Source organism: Sitodiplosis mosellana, unplaced genomic scaffold, assembly GCF_009176505.1.
Source record: "Sitodiplosis mosellana isolate CC-2019 unplaced genomic scaffold, AAFC_SMos_1.0 Smas_scaffold_1, whole genome shotgun sequence".
Lineage (NCBI taxonomy): Eukaryota > Metazoa > Arthropoda > Insecta > Diptera > Cecidomyiidae > Sitodiplosis > Sitodiplosis mosellana.
In genome coordinates this window covers 22,997,860-23,020,218 of record NW_022595244.1, presented here as the reverse complement: position 1 = coordinate 23,020,218, position 22,359 = coordinate 22,997,860, and the positions used below count along the sequence as shown (strand labels likewise).

General features: G+C 37.2%; 1 protein-coding gene across 2 annotated transcripts in view; it reads right to left on the bottom strand.

Moving 5' to 3' along the window:
• LOC129580338 (protein trachealess) overlaps positions 1 to 10,345 on the bottom strand; it is a 41,210-nt gene extending 30,865 nt beyond the window's left edge. The window contains exons 1-2 of one of the 2 annotated variants that reach the window (XM_055470670.1): positions 9,082 to 10,345; positions 887 to 919 (exon numbers count right to left, since the gene is read on the bottom strand). In XM_055470670.1, the coding sequence (XP_055326645.1) occupies positions 887 to 919; positions 9,082 to 9,263 (215 nt within the window). In that variant the 5' untranslated portion in view covers positions 9,264 to 10,345. The remainder of the gene's footprint in view (positions 1 to 886; positions 920 to 9,081) is intronic. The other variant, XM_055470672.1, reaches the window with a different exon arrangement.
• Positions 10,346 to 22,359: the final 12,014 nt, after the last annotated feature.

Sequence of the window (22,359 nt, the reverse complement as noted above, 5' to 3'; positions counted from 1 at the left end):
AAAATGCATTGAATGCGAAGTGGCAAAGAAAGAGGCAGAGCGCAATGCGAATGGAAAAAAAAAATCAAGCATCCAAATCGTAACATTGTGTGCAAATTAAGTTGACCGAAGAAATGTGACCACTGATCAGTGCCTCTCTCGATCGCTTGCTGCGTTTAACTTTAATTGGATCAATTTAAAAATTGATGTTTACTTTACGTACTCAACGTGTACTGTACATGCATTATGCCCGTTGCTGCCACTGCTTCACTTGTCGAATCAAACGATTTTCATCAACAACAACATCGACAAAAAACGTATTGGTTTGGGGAGAAGAACAACGAGTCTTGCCAACATATGCGAAACCTCGTCCGTGCAATACTCTCACACTTTTTTCCCTTCATCTGATGGTTCATATCAAACATTTCAAACGAAAGTTATTCTTTAAATTGCAAATGTTTGAGATATTTGACGTGGTGAAGTTCGCAAAACAGCACACAAATATTATTTAATTGATGGTAAATTTTCGATAAGATTGTACAAAGGATTGCACAGAATTCGAAGGATCCAATGAGTCAGGATCCAATGAGTCAGTCAACTTGTGGCTGATTCTTAAGCAGAACTCTTCAATTCGACGGAAATTATTAGCATTTAAATAATTTGATGAAATTAACAAAAGTGATCGATAACATGGAATTAGCAACAGCTTTTAATTATTAATACGCTCGGACACGATCTTTTTGTAAGTACATAAAATGCATACACGTAATAATTAAACGGGACAAAGCGAAGATTTTGAAATTTCCTTTTAACCAATTTATTCGGTTCGATCGATGATTTATTATCAAACTCATTTTTATTTAAGCATCAATGAAGGATGAAGAATGAAAGAAAAAAATGATCCAACCTGTCGGTCCAGCACAATGCATCGTCTCGATATCTGTAAATTATCAAAAAAGGTTTCGATTAGTAAGCGCACAAACACAATACTTCGAATGGCGTTTCGTAGTTTAACACAGTATTATTATTTGGTTGACCGTCAATTTAAAGAGCCCAAAATCACAAATCACGAATCAAAAATATATAGTCCAAACGATTTTGATGCGAGATCCTGTAATTTACTTCCGATTTTTGGTTCCTTCTCTTTCGGTTTGGTTTTCGTTCGGTTCTCGTTTCAAAATCAACATCGTTTCGCACAAAAATAAACCAAAACACCGTTTCACGCATCCTCCAGAAAGAATGGTGTAATAAAAAGTATCATGGTATTTTGGTTGCAGCCAAAAATGAAGGGAAAAAATACTCAAAATTTTGTACGCTGATCAAATAACAATAATTGAGCGAACGTCGACTGATGAGATATCGAACAGTTCATCGGCCACAAAGAAGGCCATTTACAAAAAGTCTCTATAATTTCGTTCGATTAAAATTTGAAAATTTATGAAGCGAAGCAGTGACGATGGCAGTTGTCGAGCCAACATCATCACAATTGCTTAATTGGATCCACTCAATTTTTTCGCAACATTTTTGCCGTGTGCCGGCGAAAGTCTATTGAAACGCTTCATTAATCATAGACTCGATCGATGTGTAATCAAATTTAGCTGATCGATCGCAATATTACTGTATTTATGGCATCATTATTAATCGTTATCATCCATTTGGAGCAGATTCAATTATCTTGTGCAATTTTTTCTTGCTCCAAATCCTCATAAAAATTAATGTTCAATACAATTCGTGTTCGGATTATTAGCTCGATATTGGAATGGGTGTGAGGAAGGAACAATCTAAGGATATGTTTTGCTCGGTCGCTCGAACACATTGAGAATGCGATGGAATAACACGCGCAGAATTACCAGCTACACATCGTCGAACATCGGTTATGTTGTTGGAATTGGAACATTATAAGAAATTTGTCGGCCGATTGATGCCATTGAATTTGCTAGCACACAAATCAAACACAAACTCTAACGACACCGTGCACACAGACAATACAAAGGGAAAACGAAATGTTCGCAATGACAGCCGGAGAAAATAAAAAACTAAAAGAATTGCATTAAATAACTGCAATAGTAGCACAAATAATAACGATGACGATGACCACGACACAATCCAATCCGCTCCGATGCGATGATGGCAAAGTGAACAAGATCGAATGCGATGCAATAAACGCGGTTAACTGCGCACAATTACAACATCACTGTACACAAATACCTTTTGTCCTTTTATGGTTGTATAAAGTAATCATTTCACCAGTCATAATTATTAGCAAATATGCGAGAAAAGAAAATTAAATCAGAAAACAAAAAGAAGGCGCGCTTGCGCGGCAAGCAAAGAGGAATATGTGTGTTGTGTATCGTGCAGTCGTCGAAAATAAAAATAAATAAATAAATTTAATCGAACAAAATCGTTGACTGTTGTAGTTGTTGTTTTATTCGATGGCGAGTGGTGATGCTGCTGCGGCAGGAGTGTGAGGCAGATCGTCGTGTGCGGAACTGAGTGAGAGGACGAAAGAGAGAGAGAGAGAGAAGCGAACGGATTCTGTACCGGAGAAGAGAATGCAAGTGTGCATCGGACATATCGAAGCAAGAAACGATTGATTATATTTCGATCGACTATAATTTTATAAATATTTTCTTTTTCACTGCGCGCACAGTGTTTTTTCCCTAATCGACAGCAGAAATACACTCGAACGTATACATAAGCATAAATATGCTTTTTTTCTCTCCACATTCTCTCTCTGTTGTGTTTCTTCATTTGTGCGTAAGTTTTTTTTCCCATCTTTTCTTTATCATTTAATTTGGTGGCCGCGGCTGAAGTGATTCTGGTTGTGCGACAATGTTCCGAATGACGGCTTTTTTTTCTCTCATCTCTTTAGCTTGGCTCAACTCTCTCGCTACGTTCTCATCTGTTCTCCGTCGGTGATTGTCTTGCAAACCGTTTCTGTGCTGTTATCGGGCTGGATTCTGATGGTTGTTTTTTGCTCTCGTTTCGATGGTTCTGATTCTTGTCGAACTGCAAAATATCACGAATCTCTATTTATCGGGACGAACAATATTAAAAAGGTATTACAAAGGCATTCATTCCGTTTGGTACGTGGTGTCGTCGTCGTTGTATTCGCGTGTATGTGTGTTTGTGTGTGTGTGTGAAAAAGACAGTAAAGTGGCGCAATTGTATGTGCCATTTAGAATTGCAGAAATATCAAAAACATAAACCGGTAAGTACTTACGCTCTTCGAAACGAAGGCACCTTACCTTATTATGAGAGAGAGCGAGAGGGAGAAAGATTTTTTTCCAGAGAGATCGTCAATTGCGAAGGTTTTCGGTTCACACACGAACGAAGTAATGCACAAACAAAACCGGGCGAAAGGGAAAAAAATCGCAGAAAACCAAAGGAATGACAAAACGAGAAGAGCGAGTGTGTGAGAGTGAGATAGATAGAGAGAAAAACGACACAGAATATCAGAATAAAAGCGAAAATAGCGAGCGTATTTTATTGGATTTCAAACTTTTGTACTTCCTTATAAATATTGCGATGGTATGCGACTTGTGACTACATATAAGTGCACGTCCTTTTTGCTGCAGCAGCAGTAGCGTGCGATGCAAAAAATGCGTGCAGACAACAAACAGTTGACATACGTTTGCGTGCACATTTCAATAACGAGCGAAAGACTTCCAATTGATCGGCTTCACAAAATGAGATGAGAGCGAGCAAAGCAGAAAAAAAAACGCACTGCAGCATCAGCATTGGCAGCAAATTTATGAAGAAGCGTTTTAATCGAAAGAAGCAATTCATTGCGATTAAAGTGTTGAAATAAACATAAAAATTTATGGTTAATTATTGGTGCGGTTTGTGCGAATTATTAATAATAGCGATAACAATCAAGACAATAAAATTAATGATAACGCACGTCGTTTATATCACGTTCCCGTCGTCTGACTAAAATGACGGTGATAAAATGTTATGCTCATTCCCGTGGAAGGCTGTTTTTTCTCTGCGATCTTTTGCTGCTCAGGAACAGAAACTGCATCGGTCAAGCTTGTGAAAGCGACGAAAAAAGACATTGGCCGTGATGATGCGAACAGGAATTTCAAATGATCGATTCGAGATTGTTTCTTGTTCGCAAATGATGCGTCGTGGCTCAATAAAAAGGGAATCAATTAGCAGAAGTTGCTTCAATAAACATTTCTAGCAATTTTACAAAGCATTTTTACATTAATTTAAAACCCATTTCAATTCAACCAAAGGATCCGTTTTTCTTGTTCAATTGTTCAAACTAACGCATTTTCTCTGCAACGATTTTTTGTGGCAACTTTTTGTTTCTGAAAAAAAAAAAATCAATCTCGCGAAGCCGCTTAATTCGAATTGTCCGTTCAATATTGGTGCTGATGCACAATTGATGTGATTCCTGATGATGGATGGGCCACAACAAATTGCCCAAAAATCATCGACCTTGCGGAATTCAATCAGCTTGCGTGCCGAAATGAAGAAAACAATAGCAACAACAACACAACACAGCATTGTTTCTGATTTCTTTTCGTTTTGTTTTCCGTGTTTTTTCAATCAAAACACAAAATACTGATTTTGTGTGCATTTTGTACGATTGTAACGAACAACAAAAAGCCACAAAGAAAAACGCACGAATTGATGGAAAAGAGATCATTTGGAGATACTGGAATGTAATTTCTTGTGTTGCCTTTCCAATCATTTATCGATCAGGCGGGCAGAAGGCAGAGAAACCAGCAACGATTTTGTTTTTGCTCAAAACTTTAATCGAAAAGCGGTATTTTTTATCTCATCATCGGTCAGGAGTAAAATTTTGTCGAAGTTAATTCGACGTATTATAATGTCTCATCATGAGAAACATTTGGGAACTTATTATGGCTTACACCATATTTCATAAGCTGCACATGAGTCAGATGAAGTGAAGTCGTTTAACTGTCTACGCATTGCATTATTCATTTCATTAGTTTTTCCTCACTTGTCTTTGGATCATTTTTTTGGCGACGATTCACCTGTCGCAGATCCAAGTTCTGGACGGTCTTTTGTCCAAGAGGACACAGAAAAAAGCATGCAATGCGAAAAAAACGAAATAAAATATGGACACAATATGATGCGCCTGTTGTTCTCACACCAATCAATGCGAGAAAGAAGCGAATGAATAATCGAAAACAGAACTGGTTCGGCTTAAAACAAACTAAGCCGCCTACGAAACCGCCTTTGACGAATGCATAATGAACCGTGCGATAAACAGCCAGCGAGACTATATGCGAAAAACGGAGATTTTTTTTCTTTTCGTTGGTTTTTTTTCCGTTTGCTCTGCGATTTGCTCATTCGCGTCATACACTCGCGCACATTCGGCACACAGACGAAACACGCGATTCGTACAACCTTCAAACATCTCCATTCTCAAAGACATTACTTATTGATAACATTCATTAATATGCGAAGTACGATGTTTTCGGAGCACACGGCTTTCGCAGATGCCACAGTTCCAATGGATTTTTACCGTTTTTCTTCTGTAGGTTGATTTTTAGATGCTTCACATTTTTTTTTCTTCGCTCGTTTGTTCGCTCTCTTTCTTTCTCTGTCTGTGTGTTGCTCTGTTTTGTGCTCTTCTCAAATGCATGCACGCAAAAACTGTGTACAATGCTGCTGTTGCTGATGCTTGTGCCATACACTTTTTTTCGGTGCTGTTCGAGCAGCGTAAGAGAGCAACAACAATGTCCACAGAATATCCAAAAGACAAATATGACGGGATGAATTCAAAAATTATATAATCAGCTAGAATCGCGTGCGCTGCATACAAATCGTTCTATCCATTTAATACTGTTATGATGTATTTGTTTCCTCGCTTCTCTGTGTTCCAGCGCTTGTCAGTGTTGCTTCTTCTTCTTACTCTCTTTCTCTCTCTCACTCTCTGGCTTGTTCGAAGAGTGAATTGTCATTTTTTGCACACAGCACAAGCTCACAGGTTTTTTTCTCAGTCCGTTGTTTTTTTTTTGCTATACTCTCTTGAACGAATGGTGAATGGGAAAAATGTCCCAAGTTCGGAAAGGAAAAACAAACTGAATGAAAGTTAATGGATTAGACAGAGAGTCACAACTTTGTTTTGTTTGATTTTGGACCCAGCGCTCTTTTTTTTCGCCTCTCTCTTTCTCTGTGGTGATCCGTTTTTGTGTCGGTTGGGTGTGCGTGCGCGTCTTTTGGACTCAAGTGAAACCGCAAGTTGCACGTTTTTTTATACCAAATATGGATATCGATAGGTTTTTGATGTGATTCCATTTGACAAATTACCCTGCATCCCAAGCCAACCGCATTTCAACCGACATTTTAATGTCATGAACTTTGTTGTTTTACTTGTCGACAAATATGCTTCTATAAATTTACCATTTTCACCTAGGAATTTGGAGAATTTCCAATAGCAACGACTTCGTGGAATCAGAAGTTAATAAACAAATTTGAATGTCTTGGGTTAATAAATTAAAATTAATCATAGTCATACAAGTTGCGAAAGTGCTGTGTCTGTGCGCATCAATTATTGCATTTTTCCCCATGGTACAACATAATATCGCTATTGAAGCCACACATAAATTATGCTCTTCACAATACTTGCGCGCAGCACGACTGTTGTGATATGGACTCGTGAAACGCAGCCAATGCATTTTCAATTTTCCTGTAATTATGGGTGTGAATCAGTAATAACCGAATATTATGGCTGTTCAATGCTCAAGCAAAAAGAGATAAATAACCATTTTTTGTGTGTGTACCCTGTACCTTCGCGTTTGGAACTGGTTTCAAAGTGTCTATTTCGCTGGGATTTCTGCTCAACTGAAACACTTTTAATCCAAGGGACTGTTTGACATAAATTAAACAGCCCAGCTTTAAGCACACAATAATTGAATTTTCCGTAAATAATTGCCTAAATGCTTTTTGATTATCATTTTTCTCAGAAAAGTGAGACAAAACGGAGCAACATGGTTCAAAGGAATTAAAATCTGTCTTTTTTTTTTAAATCAAAAACTCTGATAAATTCAGAAATTTGTAGAAATAAATCAAAGTTTACAAATAATTTTGATTATTGTGAATAACAAATCGTCTCATATCTGGATTTATTTAACATATCCTGTTATTTTAATTTAATTTCTGTTTCCGAACTCCGATTTTTTTTTCGGCAAAAAATAGTAATCCCACTGCTTAATCATTTTATGTTCGATGATTTCATCGCAATTGCTTTCCAATTGAAATTGCTACAGTTTGCCGTTCGGTTGCAATTGAAAAGGGAGTTCATGTGTATGGAACGAGCAAAACGGAGATTGGAAAAATGAGAGAATATTGGTCATCGCGTGATTGTTTCGATCGAATAGCTTGAAAATACAAAAGAAAATCATGGCCAACGCAAGTGTGATCGTCACAAAGAAGAAGGAAAAAAATTCAATTTGCTACATTTAAATTTGCGTTGCCCCCACCGACCGACCAATCGACCGATCTGGAATCGTTTTCTTCGCTGCAGTGATTTTCCTACTGTGTTTTATTGAATTTTGATTATAAATTATAATTTTAAGAGGTAATAATAGTATTTTGATGATTCATTCAATCGACAGAGATCGGTGATGTGCGCCGATTTTCTTCCATTCGCCGAGCTGTATGTGTGTGTGCGCGGCGCATTGGATTCGATCGGCTTTTCGCTCACAACACAGATGAGTTCAGCAAGGAAAAACGAAATCCAAACGAAAACAATTTCGCTATGGTTATTACTATATTATTATTATTATTGTTGTTGTTGCTGTTGTGGCGAATACTCTCTTCGTGCAGTTTAAAGCCAACCAATGTGATCGTTGCAGCAATCATTTTGCATTTCTGTTTCATTTCCACGTTGCGATCATTATTCAAGAATTGCTCAAATTTTATTTATTGCAAATGAATGTTGAATGATTACAGCACCCAGCGCCCGATTCGATCTTTCTCTCCCTCTCTGCCATACACATAGAGAAGCGTATGAAGCCGAATGGTGTGGAACAGGTGCCATTATAAATAAAATTGAAAATTATTATTGAAATTTATTGATTGGTGAAGCTTTTTCCACACAGCGTAGCCGAACAAAGTAAAATGATGCACATCACCAAAGGAAATTATTTTCCATCGCAACATTGACTGCAACTACGAAGCTAATTGAAAATGGCTGTAGCAGAATGCCTTTTTTTTCTCGATTACATTTGTAGTCGAATGTTGAAATGAAGGGAACTTGTGTGCTGAACTTCTACGCTGGAGTTCTTAATTCAGAAACCAGAACACATTTTGTATGCTGTCAACCAAATCTAACTGTATATTTTAACTGTTCCATTTGTAGAGAACTTTAATCTATTTCGGGCTGTGGGAACGCACAATTTGAATATCGTTCAAATTTTGATCTAATTTTTCGCTAGGGATGGGCACTTTTTACGTGATAACAGACACCATGGGAATAATTTCATACAAACTCTTACTTTTTACACTGAGTTCAATTCAGCAAACCGGTAAATGTGTGGAGTTTTTTTTTATAAATTCATGTTTATGAACCCAAAGCACACTTTATTAGACATAATGTTTATTTTAATTTTGCACAAATATATCTTTGATTACTCATTATTCTGTTAGGTTTAAGTAGCCAAGGAGTAAATAGCCACCAGAAATCAAATTCCCAGGCGTTCAAAACGAGTTGTTTGAATGGTTTTGTGTTTCTGTGAAAATAACAACAAAGGTGCTCGTGGATGTCAAAGTGCAGGCTAATTGCAATGATGTTGACTGTTTTTTTTTTGGTTTTTGTGGAGCGATGGTTGTCTAACATGTGTCTTCGCACAAATAACACCATTAAAACTTGATTTTTTTGCTGGTGTCCGTTAGAAATGTGTCACTGGGTATGAGACAGTGTTTTTATTTACTTCAATTTACAAAGTAGTGCTTCGCATGCTTCATATTATTGAAACGGCCAAAACACGTGCAAAATATTGGCTTCGATGGTGTGAAGGCTGCGTCTCTCCTTCAATTTCGCAGTTGTATTTATTTCGATTTCAACCGGAAATTGGTTGTCATTGTGAAAATATAATTGAGGAGGATTTATATGCTTACCTATAGTATGGAAAGCCTTGTACATGCAAATCCATTGGCATGCCATGGTGCGCATGATGTACGACTGCTGCCGCTGCTGCATTATGAGCATGTGCTACGCTGAAGCCAGGATCGGCCGGTCCAATTGCGTGATGGCCGAGCATAGCAGCCCACGGAGATGCACTAAAACCACCTTGATCCATACGGATTGCTTTTATTTAACAACACTTTTTATTTACTCAAAATTTCCTTTTTGTCCTTTAAACGTTTAAAAATTTATCAGTTTTTCTTTCAGATCTGCACTCAATCTCTGTCACTAAACTGCTTGAAATGATTCGCCGTCGGCAGTGAAACTATTTTCCAAGATCCACTTGAACGAACGATAAATGCGTCGAGGAAAGTGCTTGCGTAACACAAGCCATAATTCGCATCTAAGTTGATGTGATGTTCACCGTTTTCAATAACTGATGAAATAACTTTGTTATTTAACTCTTTTTTGTAACGAAATCCCACCAAATTTGGGCGAGCGTTTCCCAGTTCAAAAACAAAATTCCCGAATTTGAATTCGTTTATTTTGGATGCATTTGAGATCACTGTAGTTTCGATTTTTTTCTTCGGCGGAAGTAAGAGAGCGGGAGTTAAAAATCAGTTTTTTCGTTAATTTGATTTTTGTTTTTTCTTTTCGGTTGATGAACGAACTAAAACTGCACTTCCATCTTTCGCGAATACGAACGATACACTGACTAATCGTTCATTATGACCGTGCACCATAGATAATGCACAGCGAATGTGTGTTTTGTGTGTACGTTTTTTTTTCTCGTAGCCCGTTTTTCTTTCGTTCTCTTTTTCACCGCTATCAGAGCACGTATATGCGAGTATTGGACGGCTTTTGTTACCACTCTTCTCCTTTTCAACCAAAAAGCAGCTCACACTGCTCACAGAGCGCTGTTTGTGCACAAACACCAAAATACCTATACACAAGCTGGTGCTGGTGCTCACACTCGTGTAGTACATACGTGTGTGTATGGATGGCTTTAGCAAGTGGCCGTTGATTTTCTTCGGTCCTTTTTCGTGTACATAGAAGTTGCTGTTTTTTATTCCTCTGCTCGGTGCTCGCTTATGTACACACATTCGAAGCGTAAACCACACTGGTAAAATGTGTGTATACGGGACCACATGAACGCTACAAGATGTTTTCAAAAACTAAAACAACTTGACGCTGATGATGATGATGATAATTTGCGATGATAGAACGATGATATGTGCAACGACGTAACATACGCACATACACGGGCTAATACAAGCGGAATAAATGAGTATTTTCAAACGCTTCAGATTGAGCGATTTATTCACTCTGGTTTTTTGTTTTCACTTACCATTCGCAACTTACGAGTAGGACTCTAATTATGCGTATTGGATTTTAAAATGAATGGTCGTTATGGATTTGAATCAAATATTCAAAGCACTATTTAATCATTTGCTCATGCCCCTGTGTGTATGAGCGCTGAAGTAATTCCAAACAGATGAAATTTTCAAGCGAATATTACAATTGTCGCAATTACACGGTACAAATTGTGACCTGGGGAGAAAAATCGTGAAGAGAATTGTGTCGCGCACAATAATTATCGATGTTTCAGCGAGCGGTTCGTTTCAGAATTCGGTTGATTGACTCGTCGTTGGCCGTGCGCGAATTCAAAATAATCGAACTTTTTTCCCGTTGAAATTGTGACACATGTGCCAATGAGTGTCGGCAGCGGCGGCCATCATCAATGTGTCGTCTCCCTGAACGGGCGAACGAAGAAAATCGCATGCCACAACGTCGATAGCAATGATGGACTAAAACTGATTCGCCATCGAAAAAAAATCGCAAATTGTTTTATTTCACTTCACAAAAAAAGAAGGATTGAAACAATTGCACATCAAAATCGAATGATTGCGGCCAATTTTGCACGTTACACGCAATGATTAAAAATGCAATATCCAACGCGTACGAATTTATGTTTATGTGTGTGTGCGTTTGTATGTTGTGCCGCTGCCATCAAACAGTTTGCTGCTGCTACCTTGGTGCACATGATGTGCACAGGCGAACACACAATAAATAATGGCGCATACAGTACAAACATATATTACAGTTTTGTCGCATTGTCGGTAATAACAATAAAATTTTCAGTTTAAAAAAAATCATCGATTTCGGAGCAAAATATTTCCATGTCCATTGGCGAATCGAACGCATGTTGTTTTTTTATGCGTGTTTGTGTGTGTGAGTGTGTGTTCCCAAATGAATTTTCGTCAAAACTATTCTTTTGATGCATATCGAAAGTTACACCTGCTATTCCTTCGTACGAATCCGTTGATTCAATGTTTAATTGATTGCACCGTTGTTTTATTTTCGCTGCCGATGTTGTATTGAATTTCAATCGATAAATATTAATTAAATCGAGAGAAATGAAATTATTCCGCTTCAATAATTGTACTCGCCCAGAGATCGAAATGATACCGAAGTCGGAGTGGAGCTGTTTTAATTTAATTGAACCGATGTTTTGCGTTAATGATGGTGATTATTTTGCTGGGAAAAAAAATGCGAAAGGTGAAAGGACATTTAATTTGATGGAAATCAACGTTGTTTTATTTTCCCTGCTGAAGCAATGAGCCTTATGAAATCAGTCAATTCACGACTAACAGTGAAGTGATGAAGAGAAGAAAAAAAAATCCAGGGCCAATCGATAGAATCACGCATACAATATATTGATTTTTCAATAAGCCATACGATTTGGTCAGTTTCTTTTGATGATTTCCGATCGCCTCAAATGAATGCCAAGCATTATTATCAAATGACCAAAAATGGCACACGTTTTATTAAAGCGCATACGCAAACATGTTTGCACGTACGAAAAATCGTTTCCACAGAAATTATTATTGGTGATAATCAGTTGAAAATTACCGAGTTTTCTGTATTTTCCATACCATATGGCCATTTTAACACTTCTTTTTCGTGTGTTTGCGCAACAGACAAGAAAACGGGATTGAATTTGTCGCAAAAAAAACATTAAAACCTCGGCAAAAGGACGAGACGAATTTATCAGCTTAAAATTATTCCATAATTTGCAATAGAAGACTTACCGCTTTTTATTCGTTCGATTCGAAATGAGATGTTGATCGGTTTATAGATTTCGAAATGGTACTGTCGTAAAGCGTGTTTCTCATTAAATCGAGAGAAAAAAACCGCAATCCGAGTGGAATTTGTTTATTTTGGCAAATCCGAAGAGGAATTGACAAAATGCGTCTTGCAATCGATATGTGAGTGTGGCGAGATAATAAACGTTGAACATTCCGTTTGTGAATTTGTATTTTATTCCCATATATCATGCATAAAGCATACGCTTTTACAGCATTGTATTCGCGTACAAAAATGATTTATTTCATATGAAATACAATAAAATGCACATGTGCTTTATTTATCACCCATTTGGCATTGGTCTGTGCAAAGAGAAGGAAGTCAGGCATCTTTCTGCACACAAACACGCGTTGTGTAGCAGATTGTGTGAACTGTGTATATGTTAAGCGCGCCAGTAATAGCGAAAATTTCTCAGTATAAAAACATATTGGCATATTGGTAGGTGAAACGAATACACGCTCACGAGCAGCAGCAGCGCAACATGCGATGTGGATGGCGGCGAAGCGCCACGGATGAGCAAAAAGTTGACGCATGTTAACCGCCCAGGAGGAGTAACTACACTACTATCATCATTAGAATTTAAATATGCGTTTCTTGCGCAAGTTGTTTCTGCATACATAAATACCAGAGCCAAGTGGCCGCAACGAAATCCATCACACGAGACTCGCTCGCTCTCTCGCTATCTCTTTCGCTGTTTCGTTTGTTCGTTCGTCTGTGTGAGCCGTGAGTGGTTGACTCCCGTTTGAGATGAAATGGCTTTCAAGTGTAAAAACGTCACAACAGAAAATGTTGCGAACAAAAATGTTTTCTTTTTCATTTATTTATTTTATTTATTAGTTATTAATCAAATACATTACGGCACATTTTGTTCCGACTGGAAAACATATTTATTTGTTTTCAAATCAGGAATTTGAATATTCACGATCCCGTTGAGATACTCAAAATAAGAAACAATGATTTTGCACGAAATATTCGATTTCACAACGGCATTTCTAATCCCGAAATTTTCGAATCGAATTCACCAAATTCACATTTGACCACAAAAAGACGTCGTATTTATTATTTTCCCATAATTCATTTCATTAAGTTTCATTGAGTTATTAACAAAAAGAAGAGAGAAAAAAAACTGAACGGTCCGTACTTTCACCGCGAACGAGCACATTTGCGGTAGGTCGAAATTGTTCGAGAGCAGCATGCAAGTAGCAATGAGACAATAAGTCTCGTAAATCGTGACATTTCAGTTAGACATTTCGTGACATTTCAGTTGTAATATCGAATGTTAGACTAGTGCTCTGCATCGACCGTACATCGTCTCTGTCGGTTTTGCAACGAGATCGATGCTCATATATGCACACCGCGATATATATATATATATATATATTCTGCTGAGCGATACCGTGCTGCTGCATATCACACAGTTTGGCCATGTTACAGTCATGGGTTTGTATCTACGGCGGCTGAATCCAGTGGACAAAACAAATGGATTAAGTAATAAATTTTCTGCAGACAAAACATCATAATGAAGAAATATATTAATCATTTATGTAGAAAAATCTTTATAAATTGTTGCACCGCGATTTATGAAAACAATGAGCCACGTTTAACATTTGGCATTGCACAGAAGAACAGCAGTGGAAAACAAGACCGCAGATCGTCGCATTGCTCCGCTCTGCGTTCTTGAAGCTTGTAAATTTAAGGGGTTTAATTAATTTGATGTTTCTCATCAAATTACTATCGTAAGCACTACATGGAATGTAGTTTTAATCGTGGTATACTTTTTATATGCAAATAATTTTAATATTGTCAAAAATAATTAAATAAATTTATATGATGTTATTGTATTTTTCACTTATGTGTTTTGTATACATTCAATGTGAATGATTATCGTTCATTATTTCACATTGGTAAAGAAAAAAGTGTAAATTTTTTTTTGAGTTATCTCAAAAGTGAATTACAAGAACATGATTTTATTTCATTTTTGCAATTAGGCGTAATTTTGAAATAAAAAATATGGATATTAAAATGAATTAATTCACGGTCCAAAAAATGGCCTAAAGACTCTTAAAATTTTCTTGGGAAAAAAAAAGAGCCTACATTCCATGTAGTGCTAAAAACATTGAACGCGACCGAATGGAATACAGCAAACGAAAAATCGACGGCAGTAATAATGTTGTCAATGCGCCTATGTATGACATTACCATTAGGCTCGTTATCAGATGACTATCGATTTTTAATCGTGACAATATTGCTGCTATCCACCGTTTTTTATTCTTATAATCTCATTGTTTCCATATTTCTCTGCTATCCAGTGATTTTTTTTCCTTCTTTTCGGTCATTTCATGTTCAGCGATTAAGTCAAAATATGAATTTCGATCGGTCGATAGAGTTTTATTTGGCCGTGCCGGTAAGATCGGCCGTTTTTTTTTCCTTCCGCCAAACAACTCGATTAGAGCAATAGAGTATTTTGTAAATCATGTGATTTTGCAAGCGCCGAAACGAAATTCAAAGGAAAAAAATGCTCAGAATTCACAACTTTATTTTTGCTACAGAAATTATCAACGAAAGAGAGAAGCTCGGGGATAATATTGCAACCCAATGATGGAATAATCAAGTTGGATTTCTTCGATTTATAACGGTGTTTTTTCTTCGCTGAAAGGTTTATGGTTGTTCATTAAAGGTCTTTGCATGTTTTTTTTTACAATTGCTCAATGAACTGAAACATGAAAACAAGTCAATAATTTCAAAGCATTCACTGAACACAACCACTTTTCACAGCAATCTAATCAATAAAGTGTTTCAGGAAGCATTTTTTTGCGAATGTTTCACTGAATTGCCCGCAAACCAAATGCATATATTCAATTGAAGCCACACAACCAAATCCTAAATTGAAGAATCACAAAAATGGCAAATTAAAGAACAACAAACCGATGACATTTTACACTTTTAATTTTTTTTCCGCATCAATCTCAAAATAGCCGCAGGAAATTGAGCTAAGATTTTAATTTCCTTCGTCAAAAGCCGTGTGAAATGAATAGCATTTTTTCGGCTGTGAATTCATAGATTCTGCACACACCCCTACTCTTGTTGTTGTTGTTGACGGTGGCTAATCTTCCCCCTTTTGTAACTTATTCACACTTAATTTTTTCTTCATTCCAAAATTTCTGTATTTTACTTAAGAGCGCATTTACTTTCAAGCATTCGCTTGCTTTTTATTCCAGTGTGTTTTCATTTTGTCAACTGTAGAATATTTTCATTTGTGTATTTTCTTTTCATACTATTCATTTCTTGTGCCGAAACGAATCATAAATAACAGTACTGCATAGAATATTATGTTACAAAGCGGAAAATTCGTAGGAATTGAGCTTACGCGCACACAACACACACACACAAGCATATGATAAGACAGAATGTGAGGGGTCATTTGTCTTAGTCAATTTATGCTAATGCAAAAATTAATATCCTGTATGTGTCACCAGTGTTTGTACATAAATTCTTCAAGATTGTATCCAATTCGAAAAATAAGTAAATACACAACAGTAAGTCTGCCGCACACATGATGGTACAAATTCACTTGAGTCGTTCCGAAACGCATTCATATTCGTCTTGGAGTTCATTTATTTTGGCGTTTAAAAACTACTGCTAAATTGTAGCGAACAAATGACGTAGTCTTTTTCTTGCGTCGGTCTTTGGCAAAATAATAACATTAACACGATTATGTTTGGATCATGCTGAATCTGTAGACGTTTATCCAAAAAGGAAGCGGCATACAACATAGATGTTTTGTGTGATCAGAATATTTCTGTGTGGTTAAACATGAGACGTAGAGCCGCATGAAAATAGCCACCGTGTGCGGCGAGAATCGAAAATTCAGGGTTGTTTTGGAATCATTGAATTCATTCGGTAGAACGACGAAAAGCGAAAAGATTTTACACTGAGATACATTTAAATAAGCGTATTATGTGTTGGCGTTGGCTGTTCGTTTCCGTTGCCTGTTGTCGGCTTAATGAAATAATGAAGACGACCGATGCAGATACGACGATTTCATTATTTGTGCTCGCTGTTCCTCATACGGAATTGAATAAGAAGAAATGATGCTGAGGGGTGACTAATGCAAACATTATTCTCTCCCCTTACGCATTTATAAGTTAGAAAAGAAAGTAAAGTGGCAAAACTAACATACTATAGTGTACTGATGGACGAGCAATCAAAAAAGTTTTTGTTTTTGAGCCATCTTGGACTCTCGTGTGCAATAAAACTTTTCCATATTTTCTCCAAAGGTACGTACCGGAAAGAGCTGTTGAAGCAAGACATAATTTTTCCATTTAAATTCATCGTGTCAATGACGGTGCACTTGACAAAGGATGTCAATCAGTTCATCAAAGGGTTACGCACACTTTCTTAGCCGAGTTCATTTGTCCGATAGCCTCGAATGTGCAAATCAGTGGATGGTACTTTAAATCGATTTACTCTCACACCGACACACTATCTTCCAAGCCAAAATCGCATGATTCTTTCTCTGTATTCATCTTTAAAAAAAAAAACTCGTCTCACATATTTAATTCCTCATATGAAGGCATCAAGTTGAATGTGGAATGGTATATCCGGTGGGCGATTAACGATTTGAATCGTATGAACTGTGAAAATTCCATCCAGTATTCCGTGCACACAAATTCGTATTGCATCCATATCGATATCCCCTCGATACAAAGACACACGCCGGCAGAGAAGACTGTGTGTTCCAATTGGTTGTTCCTTCGTTGTTCCTGTGAAATTGACTTCAACGTCGACTGGATGCTATCAATGAATGGTTTTCGCTCGTTGGATTTCCAGTCGATTTCAATTCTATGCATAATAATAGGGGTCAATAGTCAATATACATTGGAATTTATATTGCTTGACTAACCAATAATATTGGCATTTACGGTTCGTTATTGACTCACATTTCTTTATCCCGTCGATGTCAGTATTGTGTTCCTGCATTTTGCACAATGCTTTCTGCTGCTACTGATGTTGCTGGTGTTTGGTGTCGTCCAGTGTTGCTACTTCATTGATTAGATAAATGATTTACGATATTGTACATTAGTGCAGTATTGAAAGTCATTGGTGCGATTAAATTGGAAAATGACGAGCTACGGTGGCCAAAAATGGTATATTCAGCACCTTTTGCACGCTCTGAATAAGGAATTGCACGATAGAAGGATTCTTCTTTTATTCTACACTTCTTTTTTTTGAGGAATTAAAATCGAATCATCTGACCTAGCAAAGTGTTTGATGAATTGCAGAAAGAAGAAAAGTGCATCAAAAGTGTCATTTGATTGAAACTCAAGTCGTCTCGGGATTTCGGATTAAATCACACCCAACGTGCAATGCTTCAAAAGCCTAAACTTTAAGTGGGTTTTTGCATCGTTCTTCATCATTTCTGCACTGATCAAAAAGAGTATTTCCATGTAAATGCATTTTTTCTACATCGCTTTGACTCTGTTGGTATGCAAATTGAGAGAGCAAACAACGCTCATGCACGCATCTACTTGCTTGTTGGCTAGATGAAGAGAGCACACTCATTCAAAAGCGAGATAACCATGAATTCTTAATCTTATTTGATGTATTTGTATTTAAATCGATGTTTTGATGCAAGATACACCGAGCAAACGAGACAGAAAGCATCCAGAATTACTTATTCATACCTTGAACCGAGTTCTACAGTCATCGCGCATTCAAATTCGAATACTCCACATATATGCATGCTTTTCACTGTTCTGAACACAGCATAAAATATATGTACTCTGTGATGCTCTCGTCTATCGCTTTGCTTGAAGCACACACACACACACACACTCGCGCACATACACTTTCCACTACAAAGTCAAACAAATGCAATTGAATGCCAGATTATTCTGCATATCATTTTTACGGCTGCACATTTTATGTGTATCATCAGTCCGTGTGTTTTTGGATTGCATTTGACTAGAATTTCGGTTTTTAATGTATTTCACAATCCATCCGTGTGCTGGTAAAGGCTTATCCATCTCAGTGCATTGCATCACATCACAGAGCGATACGGAAGAGATGCAGATTGTAACATGAGTTCTGATAGAATCCAACTCGTTTATAATTTACTGTTTAGCATACAATCAGCAAATATTTCGGACATTGTTACGAGACCCAGCGAGAGAGAGAGAGAGTTTCCTGCAATCAGATTGATCGCATGAATAAAATTGCTTGTGTTTAGTGTGCTGTGCTGTGTTGTGAGAAGGTCGCATCATTATTTGGCCCTAATATTATTTGCTATACGTCTCCATATAGTTCCTGTTGTTGCTCACAGCAAATTTCGATCGTTTCTATTTTGATTTGCTCGCTCATTGTTCCAAACACATTCACACACTGAGTTTATTCTTTTATGAAACGCAATCGAATTTTGTGGTGATAGCTAAAATATCAGCGATTATTTTTTATTGTTCAGCCAAAATGCCAATTCACATTTCCACTTCGCTTTTCGATAATATCTTAACGATATATCGATCGATTATCATAAAAATAATCATCACAAACACATTGGCTAAATTCCGTTTGTGATGTGAATTCCAATTTTGTCTGCGCCACTATCAACTTTTACGGTTACTATTATCTTTGTGATTTCCGTTTTATTTGCTGATTTCATTTCATTTTGAATGCGCGAAGATATGATGTTTACGTTTATACTACATGACACTTTTGGTACTGAAATTCCTCTTGCAAATCGACAAAAGAGCTTATTTTCTGTAGTTCTTCTTTTTCACTTATTTGCGCAAAAAGAAAATGAAATCAAATAATTTTTTACGGCCTGAAAATCCATAGAAATGCCATAGTATGTTAACATTCGTATAAACATGAATGAGCACTTGGAGTGTATTAATTCGTGCTGGTAGAAATATATGATTGAAGTTCGTAATCGAATGTGTCGAAACGTCAAGTGGCGTCGGTTATTATGAAATTATGCTAAAAGTGCAAACATTTTCGGCTTAGTTCTACACATTTGATTGGCATAAAAAGGAAAGTGTTTGTCTTATTTATTATTTCAATATGATAAAAGAACGCGTCGAGAGCATGTTGGCCAAAATGCGTCGGAAAATAAATATTTAATGCATAATTTGTCGATTCGGCATCGCATTTATTTTCCATAAAAGTTGATCCATTTTATGAGAGAGAGAGGAATCTTCATTTCTAATTCCGATAAATGCATAAGCAGAAAACAAGTGCCATGACCAAAGTGCACACGGTCAAGTATCATTTATGGTCATTCTTGTGCTCGCATCAAAACACTTTTCGATCATTTCGCCGCCTCATACATGCATTTCAATCGAAATGGAAAGCGAACAAACAAACAAAAAACCAACTTCTCGACTTATCAGCAACACATCTGATATGTGTATTAGGCAAAGGATCAAGTGGATGGCCAAGTAAATTCAGTCATTTTTTTTTCTCCCTCCCTCCCTCTCTTTCTCTTACACACTGTCTTCTTTCTACGGTTGTTTGTTTCAAGTGCCCATCCTCATGCGTTATTATTTAATGTCATGTTATTTTATTACATGAATAAGAATTGCACGGGATGCTCGTAGAAGTGGAAGATGAGAGCATATGTGCTTTATCGCCATAGTGTGTGCGAGTGCGTTGCGTGTGTGTATTTTGGGGGCTAGAGAACGTAAAATTTTATGTTATGACCATGAAATAGCCTTCCAAAATATCGAATAACACTTATTCGGCCTAAAAATAACAATATTCTTATCAATATTACATAACATATACCCCGACGTACCAACCGACCAAAATGCGTTTGTTCCCTTCGTCTAAACTGGTCCATACTTTTTTTTCTGATGCAAGTGAAATACAATAGACGACTGCCCGCTGATGCTCTCATCCATTGGTTTTGTGCTCTTTTTTCATCACTTACTAACACTCAACCGACGAAAAAAGAAATAATCATTGCTTTTCTTTCTCAAGGATGGAGACAAATATAACCATTTTGGTAAAAGAAAAAAAGTGTACGAATAAATGCGTTGTTTTCGAACATCGATGATCCATTTAGCATCTAGACGCAATGCCATACGGCTATCGTCTTCAATCTAATCCGATTTCGAGGAGGTAGAAATTGTTCGACGACCGCCAGGTTAAGTCAGAGGACATCCACATGATAATCAGCATTATTTTTATGTCAAACATTTAAAAGTCAAATCGATTGATGATCAGCACTTTCACATCGAACTATTCTTGATTCCATTTCGGGCTTAACTGATATAATATCGATTCCATTTTACATCCTTTCTCATTTCGCTACCGAATGTCCACTGGCTGACTCTTCGTCTGATTCAACCACAATGTTTCGGTGGTACGTATTATAACCGCATTCGAAACATTTGTACGAAATGTGTGTGTGTGTGTTTGTTTGTTTCAACTGGCCTGGTTTATGTGCGGTCGCACTCTCCATTTTCGATGGGGTTATCATTGTAAAAAGCGAACATATCGAACCGAAGCATATCTGTGACTAATATGACTTAATTTAATGCAATGATATCGCTTGTTACATATCTTTTATTATTATCCAAGATCAATTTCTTGGCCATGGAAATAAATTATACGTTTTATTCGGAAAATGGTTGTTGCAAATATTCGGTAAACTATTTTCAAATGGCAACCCTTTTCCTAACCCATCGTAACTATAAAATTGAGGTTGTATCGCTATTATTCGCAAAGGGCGCAGAGAAGAAGAGTAATTGAAACCATTGAATTGAACCATCAACGAACTATTCCGAGAAAATTGTTTTGACCAAGAATTGTTCCGGATGGCATACGCAACTGTAGCTTTAGACGAACCACTAATTAAAACCGACACAAACGCTTCCATCACGTAAACCACAGAAATTTGTTAGCCAACTTCCAATTATCATAATTCCGGTTTTTTCCACAAAAGTTTAACATTACAAATAGAAACAAATCATTGCTACACTTTTCACTGGTGCAGATACAAAAACAAACGAACACCTCTAAATGGTGCATTTGTTGTTGTGCTGTTTGTTTCGGCTCATTTCAGTGTATCTATTCCGGAATTATGCGAAAATCCATGATGGCAGCAAAAAATGTGCGCGATGAATTAGCATTCGGATGGTCAGCAAAAAAAAACCGAACTCAAAACGCTTCGCAGTAAAAACATGCAAAATTCCGAAATATACACTTTACATGTGTTCATGGATGCAAGCGCAGTATTTTAATAAATATATACACTCCGTGGTATGCGCCGCAAAAATTCAAACTGCTGCACACAAACTCTCTCTCTCTCTCTCTCTCTCTCTCTCTCTCTCTCTCTCGATATGTATACGGAAGATAGTGCCATAAATACAAAAAGTGAGTGAAGTTCCCGAGAAAAGCCAGCAAATAAAATGTGAATATAATAAAGAAGGAAGAAAAAAATGCGAACGAATAAGATGGAAAATGTGTGTTCCACGCGAAATTTGTGAACGACTAGGTGGCAGAGTGAGTGAGTGAAAACGAGCGAGATAGAGAATGAGTCGAGTAAGTATGTATTCATTTGCACATTTAGTCTATAAAAATTCCAAAACGTGCATCAATTTTGAGTCCACAGCGAAAATAGTGGTAGCGCGTTCTAGCAAGAAGTGAACGAGAGCGTCTGGCAAATATTTCTGTTTGTTGTACACATACACACATCTATTTATATATATTTATTGCCTCCGCCTCTCTTCACAAGCGCACAACAATTGCGAATAGTCGCGCGCTCTCTCACTCGCGTGTGTTTGTCTCATTGTGCGGTGTTTGTGCATGGGCGCTCGAAATGAAAAGGGAACATTACAAGTATTTATAAGTGCCAGTTGGGCACCATTTCTTGCAAATTCATATGCGCGTATCACTAGCTCACTCTTTTATTTCCTCCTTTTTTTTCCAACATTCATTTCATAATCTTAATTTATGGCCGACAAAGAATTTTCATTTTCGAGCTACTACTGCCGCCGTCACCGCTGCTGCTGCTCAAAATTTTATTGACTTGGCATTACGTATAGTGCGTCTCTCAATTTACTTACTCAAAAACCAAGCTCATTTCTTCCGTTGAAACACCACGCTGGAATATTGTGGATTGA